We start from the raw sequence: 22,053 nt of genomic DNA on the forward strand, positions 1-22,053 counted from the left end.
ATAAAATTTCAACTGAAATTTGAAGTTATGAGTAAAACGCAACCTTTGATTTTTATTTCAGCATCTAGAAAACATGCAACTGACGAATTGTCAATAATAGCAAACTCAACAAGTTTGTTAGAATTACGTCTACTATCTCCCCAAACATTTCCAAGAAAGTTTTTTTCATGAAGCAGAAAGGAAATTATTGGCACAAAAGGTAAGATCACCGTATCTACAAACGAGAACATTTGGATTATCAATCAAAGATTTTGAATCAAAAATACCAAGATGGATCTTCATTTGATTGGTCGAATTGTGTCGTGTCGAAATTAAACTTTTTATCAGCGACGGATCCAGGATTGTTTGGTGTTTGAGCTAACTTCCTGACACGGAGCAAACTATAAACATTTGTATGTTTATAATTATGTCAAATAATGATGCTTTGCATAAAATTGAGATGGTTGGAGGCTGGGAACAAAAAAGCTCTTTAATTCAACCCCCTCCTCCACCCCAAACGTAAAGGGCAACGAGTTGATAAAATATTTTTTGTACTAATCTTTACTAGACTTATATTTATCAATATAAGTATAAACATACAAATGTTTGGAGTTTGCTCCATGTCTGGAAGTTAGCTACCTCAAACACCAAAAATTCCTGGATCCGTCACTGCTTTCTATTGCTATCATTGTTAAACACATGACATTGAATCAATATTTGACTTGCAAGCAGCTGGCGTTAGCCATGATTTTACATACCTTGGTCCAATGTATCTGCGCTAATTGGGTATTGATTTAGTAGTTTATGACATTAGTATGGCATCGGAATTAATATATATTATTGAAAGCAATATATTCAAAATTTTTTGTAAAATTTTTACTGAAATTAAACTAAGAAATCTAAAGATTGGACTTTAAAAATTCAGTAAAAATAATTGAAAAGTTTTATAAATTTTAAACCATTAAAAACATAAATAAGATTAGAAAGTACAATAATATTTGTCGTAAAGATTAATACAATTTAAAAAATTCGATTAGAAAGTTTAATAAATGCATTCAAAATGTTTAACAAGTACAAACTTATAGTATATAATCAAACGTTTGTTTTACAAATTAAACTTCAAGGCATTTTTTTAAATTTTTGTTTCCATTCAAAACTAACTGGAATCTAAAATCTTTTTTTCCTGTGTATTGATATGATCATAAACTGTGACATTTGTTCTTTTACGTGGAGGATGGTCTCGTTCCACTGCTCTAAATGTTTGTTGAATATTGATGGTTAAATTTTTAGAATCATTCGGTTCGACTAAAAGATTTTTTAGTATACTTGGAGTAGTCAAACTGATTATTTTATTAGAAGTACATATTGATGGAGAAAAACTGCTTTGAAAAAATGGTTTGCCTTGTAAACATGGTTGTGCATCAGGGCTTCTTAAATGATACTGGATGCAAGCCCGCGCGTCAGGGTTTTCAGAATTAAAGTTAACATTAGTTAACTTACTTTTTGATACACTTTCAACAGCATCAGTTTTAAGATATCGGTCTTTTTTTTCTTTTTTTCGATTGAGGTCTTTTACTAAGCAAGCACTTATCAAAAAAGGAGTTGGTTCACATAAATATCTATAATTTTCGTCAAAACTTCGACATGGTTCTTCTTCGCGTAAAACTTTGTCTTCATAGATGTCATTAAGACTGTTTAAATGGTATCCATCGCTTCCATTAAAGGAATAAGAACATATGAAAAACTTCAACTTTGTTTCTATTTGTATTTCTGTAACAAAATATTTAAACAACGAGTGTTTGCAATGTTATATATACAGGCCCGTAACAATCGGGGTGGGGTGGGGGTGGGGTAGCAGAGACATTTGCCCCCCCCCCCCCTCCGAAATAATTTTTTAAATAAAATTTTTTGAAGAAATTGACTGAAAAAATGACTAAAAAAAAAAGGCCCTTAAAATTATTCTGGAGTAGCATTGCCCCCCTTCCCACCAATATAATTTTTGTTCCTACGGGCATGATATATACGTATGTGTATAAGCATATATATGCGGCTAAAAAATTTTGAGGATATCTGACTTAATTTTCTTTTTTTTCTTTTAAAAAATCAAGATTGTAGGGGGTAGCAAAACTATAAAGTTTAATTTTAATGATTTATTTATTTAGTCATGTACCTTTTAGTTAAGCTTCAAATAACCAAGACTTACCATGTCACATGTAAGCACAAAAGACTTACCATGTCGCATGTAAGCACAAAAGACTTACCATGTCGCATGTAAGCACAAAAAGTATTAGTTACGGTCGCTATGGTTTAGAAAAGAGTTGTATTTGCTTCTAGACATAAGTATTGGACACCAGAACTATGGTCAGCCATCATATGGTCGGATAATAGATATACGCTTATGGTTAGATTATAGATATAATTAGGTAATAGATATAAGCTGATAGATAGAGGCCAAATGTGGGTGCATCATTTCCGTAATTCGGACTAATTCAATCTCAAATACACTCAAAAAATTACCAAACATTGCGCTAATATAATGGTTTTGGTATGCTTTAATTAAGAACAGGGCAGAGGAACACTATACGTTTTTAACTAAAAATAAAACAATAACTTCTGAACACTATATAGGGTGTTTAAATAATAACTTCGGGACACTTTTAAAATTTATCAACTAAATTTCTTTATGTAATACATCAAAACATTCAACAGCATTGCACTTGAGCAAAGAAATATTGTTTTTGAGTGGCCCAGCAACAGCTCAAATTTCAACCTAATTAAAAATGGTTGAAAAGAAATGAAATCAAAGATTCGTCAAGCGTGCTGATTTTCGATTCCAGAATTAATGACAGGAATAAAAAGAGTTTGAACTCAGCACATGTTTCTGCAATAATTTTAGAAACTCTCTGAAAACATATCAAAGCGTATTGAAATGGTACTTAAGAACAAAGGGTAAATGATATACAATTAGATAAATTTAATACATATTAAATAAAACTTGAAACATGTTTATAATCAATATATATTAAGTGAAAATTGTTTGTCAACAAAAAAGTATATATGAAATATTTTTTTCTCCTTTTATTTTTCAAATAAATTAAAAAAACATCAAAATTGTATTAGAAGTTAAATTAAAGTTGAATATTTTTAGCACTTTCACTTTCACATTAAAATTTTTTAGGGTCTTTCAAAAAAAATTATCAGTAATGCTATTTTTGTTTTCCTAATAAATTTATAAACTATATTACTTTATAAAGTAATATAGTTTAAAAACAGAAAATACTGATTATTTATTGTAGCTACTATTTGTGACGTTAGAATTATCTTGTTTTATCTTAGTGCAGTCGGTTGATGCTTTTTTACGTAACAATATTTCACTGCCGGACACCAACAAATCCTTTTGCACAACTTAAGTTTATATATTCCTGTATGTAAAACAATCGAGACACAAACCGTTAAGCGAATAAAATTGGTTAAATTGGTCTTTAAAGATAAGAAAGGTTTGTGTCTTGTTGACGCCATTATATTACGTCACGGTCGTAGTAATAACCAAATTCGGACGAATAACGGACGAATAAATAAAAACATGGCACGTTGTTAATGATTGAACTTTGCAATGACATCGCAAACGGTGGACACTTTTTATTAACAACTATAAATAATTTTTTAAAGAGTGAAAAAAGAAAAAGAAAAATCAATAAATCAGGAGATATTTTGCTTTAGTTTTTCAAAAATATAATCAATTATAAAGAAAAAACGAAATATCTAAAAAGAAGAAAAAAGAACGAACTATTTGAAAGGATATAAAATAAACTACAAAAGTAACGAAAATAATAATAAACAAAAAAAAGTTTAAAAATGAATGAAAAAGGAAAGAAAACATTCGAAAATTTGGGAAAACTCGGCATAACAAGATTTTATATTGTTTTTACTTTTTTCATATTTCGTTAGTTATTCATTTCATATTATGATTTATTTTAAGGTAGTTTTATTTAGTTATGCAATGATGTTTTCCGTTATGTAATGATATTTTACTTTTCTTTAGTTTTTAGTATATGTAGTGCATATAGCTTTACTTATTATTTGTTGCTAATCATTAAAATCATTTGCTAGTTATTTACTCCATCATGTTAGTTTTATAAAGTGTTTCTTTTTTTCTTTCTATGTTTTATGAATTATTTATTGTTACTAGTTTGCTTGATTACATTATTATGCTTTGTACTTTTTTAGCGGTAGCTTTGTTTGTAATGTTTATCCCTTTTTTTGGTTTTTGTTTTTCACAGTGTTTTTCTGTTGTTTTTTTTTTGTTTATTGTGTTATTGTGTTATTGTACAATATATTATGGTTTTCATATTTTAACAATTATGATTAACATATTTACTAAATCTATATAATTTTTTTAGTAGTAGTCGTTTTTATGTCATCGTTAATTGTTACGTTTTGTCAATTTTTTACTGTTTGTAACTGTAGCTATGTATGTATAAATGATTATTGTATAAAACGTAATATTGATTTATTTTATTTATTGTAATTACTGTATTACTATTATTATTATTATTACTATTAATAATATAATTATTAATATTACCAAGATTATTTGTATATATGTAAATTATTTTTTTAAGGTATTTACTTGTATGCTCTGTATGTTGTATTACTCTGTATGCTTATTTCGTGATGCGCTTTTCATTTCTTTCAGTTTTAATAACAATCATGTCTACCAGTAAAAGAAGAAAAATAGAGCTTGTTGATGTCACACAATTTCCTGAGGTACTTGTTCCTGTGCGTGATATCAATTGGGAATTGTGCATTTTGTGTCAGCGTGTTTCACCGGAACCTCTTATAATTCCCAAAGAGGCAGGTTATAAAACTCTAAGTGAAAACTTGATCGAGTTCGATAATCATGAAGCTTTGCCACCAACTATTCGCTTGGATAAAATAAGTGATGGAAAGGAGTTATTGCACGCATTAATTGTTAATAAGGCAAAGTACCACAAGCTTTGCCGAAACAAGTACGACTCTCAGAAACTGCAGAGAATCATTGAGAGAAACCAAAATGTGCAAGATGATTCTGAAAATGCCCAGAGCTCTGCTAGGTGCATGCGATCCTCATGTAAAGCAGTTGACATAAAAAGTTGTTGTTTGTTTTGTGATGGTGAATCTGTGACAGGCAACCCCTTAGTACAGGCAAGCACAAAAGAAATTGGCCCAAAAGTGTATGCTCTAGCCATTGAAATGCAGGACACAAATCTGCTTAACAAAATAGCAAACCAAGATTTCATAGCACTCGAAGTCAAATATCATAAAGACTGTTACAGGGGATTTCTCAACAGAGCCCGCAGTCATGAGAGCTCCTTTAGCAATGATGAACACAATCTCTATCGATTGACTTATGGCTCTGTCATTGCGGAATTGGTTAGTTACATGGAAGAGATGTTTATATATGGTACATCATCCCCTGTTTTTAAGCTGTCTGACATCAATAAACTTTGTGCAGATCGTATGTCGAGTCTCGGAGTTCAGTCTGAGTCTATCAACCGAACTAGACTGAAGGACGATTTAATTTCCTTAGTTCCTGGTTTGAGGGAAGACAAGTGTGGTAAAGAAGTCATCTTAAGCTTTGAGCCAGATGTGGGTAATGCCATACGTGATGCTTGCAACTTCAACGATATGTCGGACGGTATTTGCATTGCTCAGGCAGCTGGTATTCTCCGTAGAGATATGTTTAGAGAGTTTCCCAAATTCAGCGGCTCGCTTATAGGCGACTTTGAATCTCGTGATTGTGTGCCACCTTCCCTTGTAAATTTTGTTAATACTCTTTTAGGAGGCTACAATATCGACAATGGTTCACCTGCTTCCGCACCCGAGCAGGAAGCTGCTTATTCCATTGCACAGTTAATTCGATTTAATAGTGTAAAGCGTAGCAGAGCCAACAGACCTCAACAAATACGTCATCAAGCAAACCAAGAAACTCCATTGGCCGTGTACCTTGGTTTGATGATCCATAACTGCACTCGGAAAAGATCAGTTGTCGACAAATTGAATTCTCTAGGTTTAAGTATTTCATATGACCGAGTTCAAGAAATTGAATCAAGTTTGACTAATGAAAAGTGCAAATTTTATGAGCAAATAGGTCATGTGATACCAAGTTGCCTGTCTGAAGGTGTTTTTACAACAGCTGCGATAGACAATATTGATCACAATCCATCTTCAACTACATCTAACGATTCATTCCACGGCTCTAGCGTCACAATTATTCAGCATCCGGATACTCCCCATTCAAATTCAAAATCCACTTCAGATGGACTCCTTTGGTCTAGGAAAATCAATAGCAAATTGCCGGATACATACACCACTCTCCCTGCAACGAATAATGTTGTTTCCGAACCACTAATGACCACCGTGAATGCATCACCTATTGCTAGTGATCCAATAACCATTGAGCAGTTGACACCTTGGCTAAATTCTGTGCAGGAGTCTGTGTATAACAAATCAACAAATAAAACTTCATTCGCTGCTTTCCATGCGGAAAGAAATATGCATCCAGCAACCTTTCCATGTCATAACATACTATTGCCATTGCTAACAGATCACATTCAGTCTCCAGCAACAGTACGCCATTTGATGGATGTAATAATAAAAATAACGAGTGCTGTCAATAACAAACAAGGTGCTGTTATAACTGGTGATCAGCCCGTGTACGCAGTTGCAAAGTATATACAATGGAAGTTTCCGGATGTTTATGGAGAGGATAAAATAGTCATTATGATGGGTGGACTCCATATTGAAATGGCCATTCAAAACATGATTGGAAAGTGGTTGAAGGGCAGTGGTTGGACTGAAATGTTCATAAAAGCAGAGGTTGCTAGCATTGGAAGGAGTGAGTCGCTGCTTAAATCGTCGCACATAAAGAGAACAAGATATGCGCACGAAGTGAGCCTGGCATCTCTTTTCATTCTTCGTGATGAGGCGTATAAGCTAGATTGTAAGGACTTTGTTGAGTCATTGGAAGAGTGGATTTCCAGGAAAAGCAACGAATCTAATCAGTTTCTTTATTGGCAAACCGTTATGGAGTTGGAGAGCCTGCTACTGAGTTTTGTGCGCAGTATTCGCGAATCAAACTTCGAGGAGTACGTGCGAATGCTAAAGCAGATTGCTCCGTGGTTCTTCGCACTTGATCTAACTAATTACTCTCGCTGGTTGCCGGTTTTCATCAAAACCTTGGAAGAGCTACCTGTCCGACACCCTTATGTGTTTGAGGAATTCAAAAAGGGCCACTTCACAAGTAGGAAAACTAACGCGGACTTCTCTGCCATGTCTGATGACCAGCTTCATGAACAGAACAACAAATTGATCAAGAGTGACGGAGGAGCAATCAATGTACTTCATAACGAAACTGCTCTTCTTAAGTGGATGGTGGCTGGTCCAGAAATTTCTCGAATGATTAATGAGTTTGAGAATGAAGTTCGCAGTTCCACTTCTTTGGGTTATCAACACCGTCGCCATCATGAAGACAGAAATAGTTTTCAGACTCGTTATCTTCATCACGTGTCTGAAGTGGTGAAATCTATGCGCGATGATGGGAATCCTTTTGCGGAGCAGTTACTGCAGACAGCAGACAACCACAAGATTATAATGTCCAATTCAGCCGAAAAAACTGTTCAAGAAGCCAAGATCACAGGGCAACAGCAATACAACGAGTACGTAGCTGACCGTCTTGTGTCCAGACAAAAGTCAATTCATGAGCCTTTGAAAAGAAACAAAGAGGATTTCTTTTCACACGAAAACAACCGTTATCCGCCGTCAATTTCTGAATTCGGAAGGAAGCGTAAGGCCACCAGCAAATCAGATGTCCTCATTTGTTTGGAACAGTATGGTAGCGAGAAACAACAAGACTTCAACTTTGACTATAAGGTTTCTGCTCTGATTGTTGATGGTGCAGCACTCGTACACATGCTTCACCCGAGATCGTCAAAGACATTCTCTGACTACTGCGAAAATGTGATTAGACCATTCGTGGACAGACTTCTGAGATCCGTGCAGCGCCTTGACATTGTTTTTGATCGGTATGTCCCAAAAAGCTTGAAGTCCGAAACACGGGAAGATCGTGGATCAGGGCAACGCATAAACGTCACAATGGGTACACTTATTCCAAAAAAGTTTGACAAATTCCTATCTGTGGACTTCAATAAGACGCAACTGTTCGGCCTTATTTCCAGATTCGTTTTAACGCAATCCGTAGTTGGAAAAGTTATTGTTTGTACCATTGAAGAAACTGCATGTGCCAGTCAACAAGATTTAGATGTATCGTCCATATCTCCTTGTAGTGCTGAAGAGGCAGATGGCCGTCTTTTGCTCCATGCTAATCATGCACTGAAAAATGGCAACTTAACTATAACTATACGCACTGTGGACTCCGATGTGGTCGTTATAGCTCTCTCTGTGTTTAGCCAGATGATTGGAGTGAAAGAGTTGTGGATTGATTTTGGAGTTGGAAAAGGAAGACGAATGATAGGAGTTCACCATCTACATCAACACATTCCAGATGGTGTATCGTCAAATTTACCATTCTTCCATGCCTTCACCGGATGTGACACAGTATCAACATTCTGTGGGATTGGAAAACGAACGGCATGGAAAGCGTGGATGAACTACCGAGTAGTTGATGCTGCATTTCACAATCTTTCCACGTCAGACTTAAAAAATGATGTCTTAACTGATACGGCAATGAAGGCCATTGAGCGATTTGTAGTATTGATGTACGATCGATTATCAACCGCTGCTGGCGTAAACGAATGCCGCCGTATACTCTACACCATAAAGAATAGAGCAATTGAAAACATTCCGCCGACTGCAGACGCTCTTCTGCAGCACACAAAGAGAGCAGCACTGCAGGCACACTTATGGAAACAATGCTTGTCTGCTGTTACTCCAGGATATTTACCCACTGAATGGGGATGGAAAGATACTGCTGATGAGTGCTATACACCACTTTGGTGCACTCTGCCGGAGATTTCTCGACATTGCCAGGAACTGATTCGTTGTTCGTGCAAAACTGAGTGTAAAAACTGTTCATGTAAACGACATGGTTTACCATGCACTAAGCTGTGTGCATGTAACGGCTATTGTTACAAAGAAACAAATGGTGATTCATATGAAGAACTAGAAGTTGAAGAAGACCCGGAATTCGACCATGTTCTCCAGATCTCCTTCCATGACGAATTGTAATCCAAAAGTGTATTGTAATTATGTAAATACGTAAATGTATGTAAATATGTAAATATGAGTTTCTTGTTACATCATCGAACAAGACGGCGTTTATTTTAAGTGGATGTCACTACTAGTTCTAAAGTTATGATCATTTAAAAACTTTCAAGATGGCCGATGGCAGCCATCTTGAAATTTCAAAACATTGATTTCAGTCAGTTTTATGTAACTTTTCTCTTAGAACAAATCGATGTTTATTTGAAGTGGATATCACTACTAGTTCTACAGTTATGACCATTTAAATACATTCAAAATGGCCGCCATTGGCCATTTTGAATAATTCATCTGTAAAACGATTCCAGATGCATAACAAGTTTGTGTCTCGCTATTTTTTTGTTGCTCATACCGTCCACTATCACTATGCAAAGTTACACGCTGGTGTCCAGAAGTGAAATGTTTTTATGATAGCCAGCTGCACTATCTCCACATTTTTGAGTTTTGAGATGAAACGATTTAAAAAATAAAAACTTTAGAGACGTCATAAAAAACTTTAAAAGACGTCATATAAAAACTTTAGAAGACGTCATATAAAAATACTTTTACAACTTGTTTTGTCTCTATCTTACAACTATTTTGTTTTATCTGCAACTTTTTAAATTTTAATTTGGGTTTCAATAAGTAGGAAAAAATAATTTTGAGGTAAATAAAACCATCAATAACTCAATTTTTTTAAAAAGCGGAGATAGAACAAGATAATTGTATTGTAATCGCGGACCTTATAAAGACATTTTTCTCATGAAGTCCATTTTACTTGTAATAAAAAGAATTTAATATACTATTCAAAACGTTTAACATGTAACGAGCAATCTACATACACCGGAAAAACAATTATTTTAAGACCATACACAAATGGAAAATATGTCCATTTGTACGATGTGTATATATATATATATATATATATATATATATATATATATATATATATATATATATATATATATATATATATATATATATATATATATATATATATATATATATATATATACTCACACACATAGAAATTAAAGAACGATTGCTGCTCCAAAATAAAAATGCATACGGTGCACAAAAATGACATACGGTGATAAAGCCATTATTGCTATCGATGTATACGTTATCGCAGCCATCTATTGTTCTAAGCTTTTTACGCTTTTTTAAAAGTCACTCGAGAGCTGAACGAAAGATAAAAAATTTGCTTAAAAAATAACCGGTGTCAAAGAGTGCAATTTAGAAGATCCAAAGTAATTTTTTTTCTCATAATAATAAATAAAGAAAGCATTGAATCAATGTAGTCCCTAGGACTCAAAAAAGAAATTATCAAAAGTATACGCAAATTAAACTCAGCAGCAATTAAACTCATCAAAAGGTTAATAAATTAATTGAATTAAAATAAATTAACAGAGCAATAAATGCAACCAACACAAGCGCAAACGCAATAAATGTAACAATACGTTCTCCATTAACAATTGTAGTACTTGACAACCACAACAGCGAAGAACAATAGAGGGCTGCGATAACATATACATCGATAGCAATAAAATGAAGACAGAACGTGACCTAGAAAAGAAACTAAGAATAGAAAAAGATGAGCGAAGTAGAAAACTAATTCACGTCGAACAAAGAAACTTTGAGATACAAAAAAGAAAGAAATGAAAAGCGCTACTATTGGAGGATAGGCAATAGTGTACTTGTCTAGGTTCCACAAAAATTAAACGAATCAAATTTGCAACAAAAGAAAAAAACAATAAAAAGTTTCGCAGGCTCATTGGCATCTAAAAAAGAAAAATAACTCACCGCAAACTCCTGCCCAACAACAACTCAATACAGCAACAAACAATGCTAAAAATTATCACGGCCCGCCAAATTGTGCTGCAAATTCATTATTAAATAGCTACTTAATTGCAGCAACGAATAGCGAATATCGTCACCAACTAGACTTTCCAAAAAATACCACAAAACTGTCGCCAAATAACAATTCAGTAACATTATCAAACAACGCCCAATATCTCAGCCCACCAGACTACAACGCAACTTGGTCATCCAATACAAACTTGATCAGTGACGGATCCAGTGGGGGGGGGGGGGAGAGGGATGAGATATGCCTACCCTTCCACAAGAATCTGAATGTTCCAAAATATCTTAGAGCTATTACCGCCACCAACTAGGTTTGCCACACAACCCCACACAGATCAACAACTTGATACTAGCTACAAACAATGCCCTAAATCATCAAGCATAAGCATATAAGATGTATATACACTAATGCAACGTCGCTAAACGCAAACAAACTAAACGAAATCGCTGCATATGTCTTGGTCAACTGCCTCACATATTTTTTGTAAGTGAAACTTGGTCCACGATCTACGAGTCAATCAGTTCTGCACCTAGACGGTTATGATGTGTTCCGTAAAGATAGAGAAGGTTATCGTGGAGGAGTTGCAATTTATAATAGTGAAGATCTACTTTTTGTTAAAATTGATTATAAAGAACTAATAAACACAAACTGTGTGGAAATTTGGTGTTTATTAAGCATTAAATATAATAGGTTGTTTATATCGACCGTCGTCTACTTCAAGATTAGAAAAAGCCGTCTACTTCAAAATTAGAAAAAGCCGTCTACTTCAAAATTAGAAAAAGCATCAACAAGACAAAGTTACTTGTCAACTTTGAAAAAGTTCAGCTCAACACTCATCTGCGGCGGCTTTAACTTTCCAAAACGTGAAATGATCTGATGATGGAACCTTATGTGTAACTGGCCCTGAAAATAACCCGGCCGTAAAAATTATTGTTTTGCACGACAGCAGCTACCTTACTCAATTTGTTGCTTTTCCCACATTAATACAAGCGGGTGGTCAATGTAAAATCTTTCTCGTCTATGTTATATCTAACTACATGAATCGAATAAAAAACCTACAATTTGACTCGTCACTTGGAACAACTAAACATCTTATTTGGTAATCATGCAAAATTTTCTAGCTGCACAAAAGGCACACCTTTTCAAACAAGAAATTTAATTACTACTAAGGCAATTAAAAATCAATAAAAAAAGAGCTGGAAAAAATTGACCGTGAAAACTTCATACCATTTATTTGCTTAAACACAAATAAATGGTATGATAAATTACTGAACTTTTACTATAATCTATGTGAAAAACTTATTCCGAAAAAAAGACTTATTTCAAAAACTTAAGACATCTACTGTGTATACAAAAAGTAGCCTCAATTAGAAAGAAAAAAAACTCGTAAAGAATACGGCAAAGCATGTAGATATAAAAAAAACATTAAAAAAAAAAGCAAGAAAAAACTTCAAACTTCAATTAAGCAAACGACAATAAAAACTCGAAAAAACTCTTTTCATATTTAAATAGCAAGTTAAAAATATTCACTTCAATACAAGCCCTCAAATCTGATAACGGTGAATTAAAAAACAGTAAATAACATATTAAAAAATCGATTTGAGTCTGTCTTCAGTAAAAAAAATGACGTTCAAAGCCACACACTCGGCCATAGAACAAATAAAATGATTTACAATATAAATTTCACGGCGGACAAAGTAGCAAGCTTACTAACTCAAATTGATGGAAAAAAATTACAAGGAGCAGTAAGCGTTCACCTATTCAATTGAAAAATTGAGCAATTATGGCATAACAGATCATCTTATCGCTTGAATTTGCTTATTTTTAACAAATCAACGACAGCAAGTCGTTCTCGGCGACAAATCATCAGAATGGGCGCCAGTGTCTAGTAATATCATCCAAAGATTTAAATATTATAAAAATCTGGAACTCTATGGAGTAAGAAATAAAAACTTACTTTGGTTTGAAGATTACCTGGCAAACAGGTATTATTTATAAAAAAAAATTGAAAAAGAAAAACGCGTTACATGTGGTGTGTCCCAAGGTTATACTTGGCATCAAATATTTTAAATGTTATATTGTTTGCAGACGACTCCAATCTTTTTTATTCCAACAAAAACATAAAAGTTCTCTTTAATATATTTAATGAAGAGCTATTAAAAATAAACGAGTGGTTTACAAGTAATAGGCTTTCGTTAAATGTAGAAAAAACTAAATTTATTTTATTCTCCAAACCTAGTAAAGGTGATGATGTTCCTCTAAAATTACCTAACGTTTTAATCAATAAAACATTTATTAAAAGAGAACCAATCGTTAATTTTTTAGGAGTAATTCTAGATGGAAATTTGTCATGGAAACCACATATAAAATACAAAGAAAATAAAATCTCAATAAATATTTCCATACTATATAAAACTAAATTATATCTTAACACTGTTTCCATGAAAAAAATATACTTTTTATTTATTCATAGTTTTATCTCTTACTGTAATATTGTATGTGGTAGTACTAATTATAGTAAATTAAAAAAAATTTATAATAAGCAAAAACACGCATGCAGGATTGTATTTGGTGCACACAGAACTTTTCATCGCGAACCTCTTTTAAGGAAGCTTGGTGCCCTAAGCATCTATAAACTTAATATACACCAAGTTCTACAATTTATGTTTAAAATAAAACATGGGCGTTTTCTTATTGTATTTCAGTCTTACTTTAGTGAAATCTCGCACAAGTATCCTACTAAATTTTTTAATTAACAACTTTATTGTATTAAAAACTAATTTAAAACTAAGTTCTTACCAAATTCAATACCGTGGACCGTTTCTATGGAAACACTTTTTAAAATTTATTACAAAAAAAAAAAAAAATATTCAAAACACCTCTTTGGAACAATTCAGGAAAGAATCTAAGAGTCTCTTATTACAAAATGACTTTGATTTAAAATGTCTCTTTCAAAATAAATACATAAATAATATAAATTATCTAAAAAAATAGTTATTGACACTACTTCTCTTTAGTTGCAGTTTTATTTTTGTTTAATTTTTTTTGTTAAAAAACTTTAATACTTTTATGTTGTTGCTAATCGTTGATATATTGCGTTATATTTCAACACTAATATTTATATTATATTAATATTTATATTGTAACTAACGTGTGTAAAATTCTTATTATGTACTTAGCTACTTTTCTTTTTTGTATATAAACTGACGATTTTTTTAATGTAAATGGGGCTCGATGATAAGACAGTTTATGTCTTCTGCTCGCTCCAGCTCTCTTATTTATTAACACGATTTATTTCATTGTAAATTTTAATATACGGCAAATAATAATAATAATAATAATAATAATAATAATAATAATAATAATAATAAAAAATCTGTGAAAAGACCAACCCTATTTGCAATCTTCATAAACGACCTCCCAGACGGTATTAGGTCTTGCTGCGAAATGTTTGCGGACGACATTAATATAATTGCACCAAACCGGCCAGGAAATGAAGAGCTTGACACTAAAATTGGCGCAACACTTAGCAAATGCCACTAAATATTAGAAAACAAACCAACCAGCAAACAAACCAGCGTATGGATATATATATATACATAGTATGGATCCAAAATATAAAATATTTTGGATCTATACTATGTGTATATATATATATATATATATATATATATATATATATATATATATATATATATATATATATATATATATATATACACACACACATAGTAAGGATGCTAAAAAAAATCCTAATTTTTGATTTTATATCTTATACTAATAGTTATTAGGTTTTGCAAAAATATTTCAGTGATAGAAAAAATAAGTGATAGAAAAAGAATTTCACGAATAGCAAAAGTATTTCAGGAATAGAAAAAAATTCTCAAAACTTAAAAAAGATCTAAAATTGGTACTGAAAAGTATTCAAACAATGGATCGTGGCAACGCAGTGGTTACTCTTTTCTTAACGGTGTTATCACAACAATATTCGTTGATTTTGTAAATATATTAGGTGCCAAAACAATGTCTAAAACATGCAGATCGTGCGAGTTTTAGAAAAAATCAAAAAAAAGTGATCATGTTGAATGTGATTCCTGGAAAGTCTGCGTCAATAATTTCCGTAGTTCAGCGCCTGCCATCTGAAAGTATTAGAATTTATATATTTGAGCAATCGAAAACATGGTTAAGTACATGGTATAAAAATAACTCATTTGTTATAATTTAGGCGCTCATATATTTTTAAAAGCCTTGAATGTTTGTGAAAAGTATTATATAACGATTATATGTTTAGTAATATATTCTACGCACCTATTTCAGCCTCAAAATGTTAGATATTTTTCGAGTTTAAAAGCAAACTAGAAGTCGTTACTTAAACAATCGCGTCCAACAACTCGTAGGATAAATGTTGTTAAAAAAAAGCCCTTTTTCGCTACTTATTAAATCTCCTCTTAATATCGATAAAGATAATCTAGAACATATATATATATATATATATATATATATATATATATATATATATATATATATATATATATATATATATATATATTATATATATATATATATATATATATATATATATATATATATATATATATATATATATATATATATATATATATATATATATATATATATATATATATATATATATTTATATAGGTCAGGGGCAAAAGGGGCATACATAGGGGCGCCAGAAGACGAAAGACTTTAAAAAATTAAATTTTAATATTTTTTTGCTATTTTTACTGTGTATACATGTATTTGAGTGTCTTTATTAGAAACAAAGTAAAGGCTTATAACTGCAAGCTGGTGTCTATCGTCTTTATACCGTGCAATGTGACGGAGAGAATTATCAAATATTGGATAATGAAACACTGCAGACAACCTAATTTCAAAGTCTCAACACGGATTTGTACATGATAGAGACTGCCTAACAAACCTAATTAAATCCTGTAACATTTTATTGATTTTGCCAAAGCATTCAGCAAAGTGTCACACAATAACTTATTCAAAATGTTCATACTTATGGCATTTGAGTCCAGCCATTAAACTGATTCACTGGTGAGCTAGCTGATAAATAACAACGAGTAGTATTTGATAATAAATGTCTGAGTGGAAAAAATTGTTTAGCAGAGTCTCTCAAAGATCATTTCTTGTATCACTGCTCTTTTTGTTCTTAGTCGATTAGTTTCTAGGCTACATTTATTATCATACCAAATATTATTGTCATACCAAATAATACGTCAATTTTTGGCTAGATCATAGAAGTTATCAATGTCAATCGGTGTTGCAGTAAAGTCAATCTTCAGCATTGGAAGATCTATAGTTGTTTTCCTTCATCAATACTAAACTTTTAATGTATAAGTTTTATTGACAATTTTTATTAACAGATTGAAATATAAGATCTTTTTTTATTCTTCAAGTGCAGTCCCGCTAGAAGCTTTACAAGCTTTAAGAGACCAAGCAATTAGCTCGGTTGCCGCTATAAAACTAATTGCGAACTACAGGAGCTCACTGCTGCCATAAAGCCTTGCTTTAGCTTTAACTAAAATATCGACCCATGATGAGCAGGTAACTAAAACATCAACCCATGATGAGCAGATAACTAAAACATCGACCCATGATGAGCAGGTAACTAAAACATCGACCCATGATGAGCAGGTAAATCTTCTCGAATATAAAATAGAATTTTAGGCAAAACATTTAATGGTAGCAAAATCACGATGAACCTGCAAATGTAATTTTTTTCAACAAGATTTTTGAACATAAGCTTGAGAACGTATCTTTGAAGTTGCGCATCATCACTTCATTAAAAAAATTTAATCTAGATTTGGTATTGTGAAAACTGTTTCTTTAAGATCCTCCTTAATCTGGTTTAAAGATCAAGAACCAGTAAAAATAAAAGCTTGTGAAATAGAAGAAAACTTCATAAAAGATATTTTGCATATTAATAGTTTAAATGAGTTTTTGTTTTTCTATATGCATATAGAAAAACAGAAAGACTTAAACTTTTAACACAACGCCATTATTTACCACAGTTGGTGAACGACCTTTAAGTAAAACTGAAAATTGATTAAAAAAAAAAGATTGTAAGATCACTTGGCGCGCGACCTAAAAAAGACATCTTTTAAACTTTCAAAAGACGTTCAAAAGACTTATTTTTTACGTTCAAAGCTACCTTGCTTTAAAGTTACTCGACTTCAAAGTTAGCCGGTTGAAATAAAAACTTACCTGGACTGTACTAGCAAAACTAGTTTATAATTTAAAAGTCCGACATTATTTTTAATCATATTTATAAATTGTAGATTTTATAAATATGATTAAATTTAAAAAAATCATAAGATTGAATATATTAAAACGTAATATAAGTATATTCAAATCACACGTTATTGTTTGTAAAACAAAACGGCACGCGGTGCTTTCTACAGCTTCCTCATTTAGAGGAATTTTCTACAGCTTTCCTCATTTAGATTTTCTACAGCTTCCTCATTTAGAGGCAAGTGTCTATTTGTAAAAACTTAACATATTTTTTCACGTAAAACTTAAACAGATAATGGTTTTGAAATAAACTTTAAAAGCAAATACTTATTATTAAATAGCTATTGCTTATTAATAAGGCCTTTTATTATCTAGAAAATAAACATAATATGGTACAAGAGTAGGGCTGCGCCAAAATTAATATGGTACCAGCTATAAAGCACACTTTTCTGGAAGATCAAAAGAGTGATTGTTAAATGGCTTTTGGATCAATAGTCAAAGAAGTTAAAGCAAAACTGCAGAATATCCGAAAAAAACTGTGCTCAAACCTTACAAATACAACGTCACTAGATTCTATCATTTCAAGTAAGTATTTCAATTGTTTCAAAACAGCCTGGTATTGATGAAAACACTGCATTATCATAATCACCTTCAAAACAGATGCGATTATCTGTCCCTCCTCTTTAACTCATCTGCAAGATAAGGCGTGAGTATATGAACGCCAGGGGTAACCTAAATTTTGGTCCAATTAGTTCAAATAATGGTGTAGTATTTTGATGGAAAAAAATACAAGACACTCCAATTTGCCAATAATAAGAAAAACATTGCAATAAAGGAATAGATATCCTTGATTCAAAAACCTCAAAGAGGTTACGTGGAATACTGCACTTCTCTTAGTGGAACAGCTAAATCATTAAAATTTTTAGTATTTAAAAGAATACAATATTATTTTAGACATTCATTATGCGTATTTATGCGCCATTATGGTTTATCATCAAAAATGAGTTTTCTATCCTTTATGGCAGGCGGTATCTGTGCAGCACAATAGTTTTTTAGCAAATAGTCTAATTACGGCATCTTATAGTATTATGTAAGGTAGTAGAAAAACTTATTCACACAAATGCTTTAATTTTATTATCAAAGAATATCCTTCTAGAATTGATATCAGACTAGCAGCCACATATCCGAGAACTTAGTTTTAAGTGTCAGCAGAGAGATAAAGAAAAAATAAGTATTTAAGCTAATTAAAAAACTACTCAAATTAATAGTGAAGAATATGTGGGAGTTGATTTAATGGAGTTAAATCAACTGCCGCATATTCTTTGTCATTAATTTGATAGAAACATAGAATGTCCGCACACCTTTTTAAGCTAATTAAAAAAGTGTGCAGACTTTCTAAATTCCAACTCAAATTAATAGCAAAGAATAGGTGGAAGATGATTTAATGGAAAAATTCACAGCAGATGAAGACACCAATAACAATGCAGCTAGAAGAAGCAAATAAGCATTAAATTTCTCTGATTTTTTTGGAAAATTTATCGTCCCACACGCAGACTGTAGAACGTTGTGTAAAGATGGTGACAGCTTTTTCTCTGCTTTGGTTTGTGGTGAAATGAAAAGATATGGTAGATAAGCGTCTGTCTGTAATCTATGAAGAATATTCCAATATTTAACATCAAGGTACATTACAACACTAATCAGCCTAAACTTTTTGCTCTATATATGTTAATATTATGTAGTAAATGCACATGTTCATTCTAAAATTCAATTAAAATAACTTGATAATAATAATAGTAATGTAATAATAATGCATTTAAAACGAAGGATACTACAAACCATTCCTTAGAATAAAAGTTTCAAATATATAAAAAATCCTGAAAGCTTATGTTTAATTTAGCCAAAAATTGCTGCAGGCGTTTTTTTTTGTTCAATTTATTCATAAAGCTTAATTATAAAGCATTTTCTTAAACGTACGTAAAGCTAGTGGAGGCCACTTTTAAATCTAACTTTTAAACCTAACCTTTATTACGGCAATAGCTTGGGCAAGTGGGGGTGCAAGGGCAGCAAATACTCCCTTTATTAAAATAACTATTTAACTGATCCCAGCGGGCACACACGACGGTGGGACGTCTATACGCCGTCTTGTGGACGTCACATGTCCGGAGGACGTCCTTACGACGTCTAGCGGACGTTCTGTGTCCACTGGGGTGGAGCCTTTTTGAATTTTAGCAACGTATCGTATTTTTGCTTTAAGTTTTGCGTAATGTAATAAATCGTAAAGTGATTATATAAAATTTGAGTTTATTATATTTAGTTGCAAAATTAATGAAACAAATTGTGAAAGACGTCATTTATTGGCGCCTTTCACAGTTACGTTTTTTAATGCTTTTTTTTTTTTTTACGCTTTTAAAAATATAGTTAACATTTTATTAGCTTCATTTTAATAAAGCGAAACCATATGCTTATATTTATGTCAAGCAATATTTCGAGTTTTGTATAAAAAATCTCTTTAAGTTCTAAAAAACAGAAATTGTCTGGTAAACAATATAAAAAGTATAAAATGAAAAGATGCAAAAATAAAAGATGATGTTAGCAAAAAGAACAAAAAAAGCTATGGCATTCTTTGAACTTGTTTCAAACCTACTATAGAAGCTCCGAAAGGTCAAGAAATTAGCCATACTGCATTATCACTTGTAGCTGCAGATATTCCTTTTGGAATATTGCTGGCCTTTATGAGTTTACAAAAGGGTTGTACAAATATTGCAAAAAATATCTCTAAAATATGACAACATGTTAGAGCAGCATGAAAGTGTCTGCAGCGTCTTTTAACTTAGTTTGAACATTCAGAATGACCTTATACAGTTTTAGGCAGCTGAACTTAAAGCAAAAATATGTTTAGAAGTGAAGAATGAAAGTGCTTTGAAGTTTTCATAGAATCCATCATAGATCTTATGCAAGTACACAAAATTACTTTGTCTTTAGTGCGAGTCAAATAGAAGCAAAGGGAGTTTTAACATCTCTTGAGAAATTTTAAGTTGTGGTTTGTTTAGGGTTTTGAAATAAGCTGCTAAACCAAGCTTATTGATAACCTCAATACTTACGAAAGGGTTCTATAGATATGACTGTTGCTACAAGTTATATCAAAATTTTTGAATCTCAACTTAAGAATATAAGAAAAGAAAATGAAACTAGTTTGCAGAAACTGAAAATGACCTTGCATTAAAATGCAGAATAATAACAGTCTATTAAATGAAAAGAGTCTGAAAAATAAGCCAGCATTGCAAAAAACCTAAACTTGATGAAAAGAAAAGTTGGTAGAAAGAATTTTGTTATTAATACTTACCTTGTCTCACTAGACTCTGTGGTAAGCATAATAAAGAATTGCTTTTAAAAACTCATATAGATGGCTTAGATTCAAAGTATTTTGAGGATGTGGATAATTTAGAAATTATAAAATTTCTTGCAGAGCACTATCCAAGAAATATTGAATGATGTCACTCAAACAATTCTTTCATTCATAAATCTTTGGAAAATAATGAGTATAGAAGAGTTGAACTATAGTAATGTTCTAAAATTTATTCTAACAAATGATCTCTGTGACGTTTACCCAAATATCTCAATATTATATAAAATATAATTAACATTGATTAATTCTAGTGCATCTGCAGAACGTTGTGCTAAGAAATTTAACAATTTTTGTAAACCTTTTTTTTCGCAATTTCACATTAATTACTTGCATTTTTATTGAGATTATAAAGATTAGTTTTTTTATAAAACGTTAACAATGTTACGTAATGTCTAACCTCAAAACTCGATGTTCTCACAATTAACAATTGATTTCCTGCAACCTACTACTGTAGCAGTTGTAGTAGCGGTCAGTAACAAGCTATTATACAACGTTGTTTTGGTGTCTATACAAAGAAAAAGAAATATGCATTTTTTAAATAGCGCCTCCTTAGAGGCGCTATTTAAAAAATGCTAAGAGTAAGGTAGGCTTTTTGTTACCTTTTTCACTCTCCCTGTTATCAAACCCTGGCTACGCCTTTTGTTATGGTTATTATTAATTGCTGTTTTAAAGCATTATACATTATCTGTTATAACTTTATTTTAGAGAGATTACGACAGCTTTTTTATTTTTAGGGGATTTTAGAAACTTTACTTCATAACTTTGAACACTTAAATATTTTTTTTATGAAAACTTAAATCAAATGATAAATATATATTTAGTTTAGAAAAGTAACTGTATAAAACTCAGTAAACTATTGCCTTCACATTTAGGGTTAGGACTACAGGTTTTAGGGCTTTTATTGTCAATCCAACTTTCATTGTCTGAAAGTTTTCTTTCTAAAACATAAAAAAAAAAGCTACCGCTATCCACGTTTATACTTTGCGCTTACTTTACCGCTATCCATGTTCATAGTTTATGCTTAATTAAGTAAAGCTACGTGTGGGTATTCCTTTTGCAAATATTGTATAATTAGATAGAAATAAACTAATTTTAGAATAAATTTGCCATTTATGTGCTTATCAATAAAAACAAACATTTTTTCATGAAAACTCATGTGCGTTTAAATATACTAGGGCAACAGTATTTGCTTAAGTACCTTGCTTTGTTTTCCAATTCGAATTTACGTTTCTTTTCATTCTTCTTATATAATATAACAGACTTTTTATAGATATTAATAACAGTTATTAAATTAATTTTTTTATTT

At 31.8% G+C, this 22,053-nt stretch overlaps 2 protein-coding genes across 2 annotated transcripts; one reads left to right on the forward strand and one right to left on the reverse strand.

Moving 5' to 3' along the window:
• Window positions 1–959: 959 nt before the first annotated feature.
• Window positions 960–22,048, reverse strand: LOC136074877 (uncharacterized). The gene is made up of 2 exons (XM_065787105.1): window positions 21,946–22,048; window positions 960–1,749 (listed from the first exon to the last, which is right to left on the reverse strand). The coding sequence occupies exons 1-2, from the start codon at window positions 21,983–21,985 to the stop codon at window positions 1,136–1,138; spliced, it is 654 nt and encodes a 217-aa protein (XP_065643177.1). The 5' UTR covers window positions 21,986–22,048; the 3' UTR covers window positions 960–1,135.
• LOC136075019 (uncharacterized) lies at window positions 3,323–9,204 on the forward strand. The gene is made up of 2 exons (XM_065787226.1): window positions 3,323–3,958; window positions 4,676–9,204. Exon 2 carries the CDS (start codon window positions 4,690–4,692, stop codon window positions 9,202–9,204), a length of 4,515 nt encoding a protein of 1,504 aa, XP_065643298.1. The 5' UTR covers window positions 3,323–3,958; window positions 4,676–4,689.
• Window positions 22,049–22,053: the final 5 nt, after the last annotated feature.

Source organism: Hydra vulgaris, chromosome 01 (assembly GCF_038396675.1).
Source record: "Hydra vulgaris chromosome 01, alternate assembly HydraT2T_AEP".
Classification (NCBI taxonomy): Eukaryota; Metazoa; Cnidaria; class Hydrozoa; order Anthoathecata; family Hydridae; genus Hydra; species Hydra vulgaris.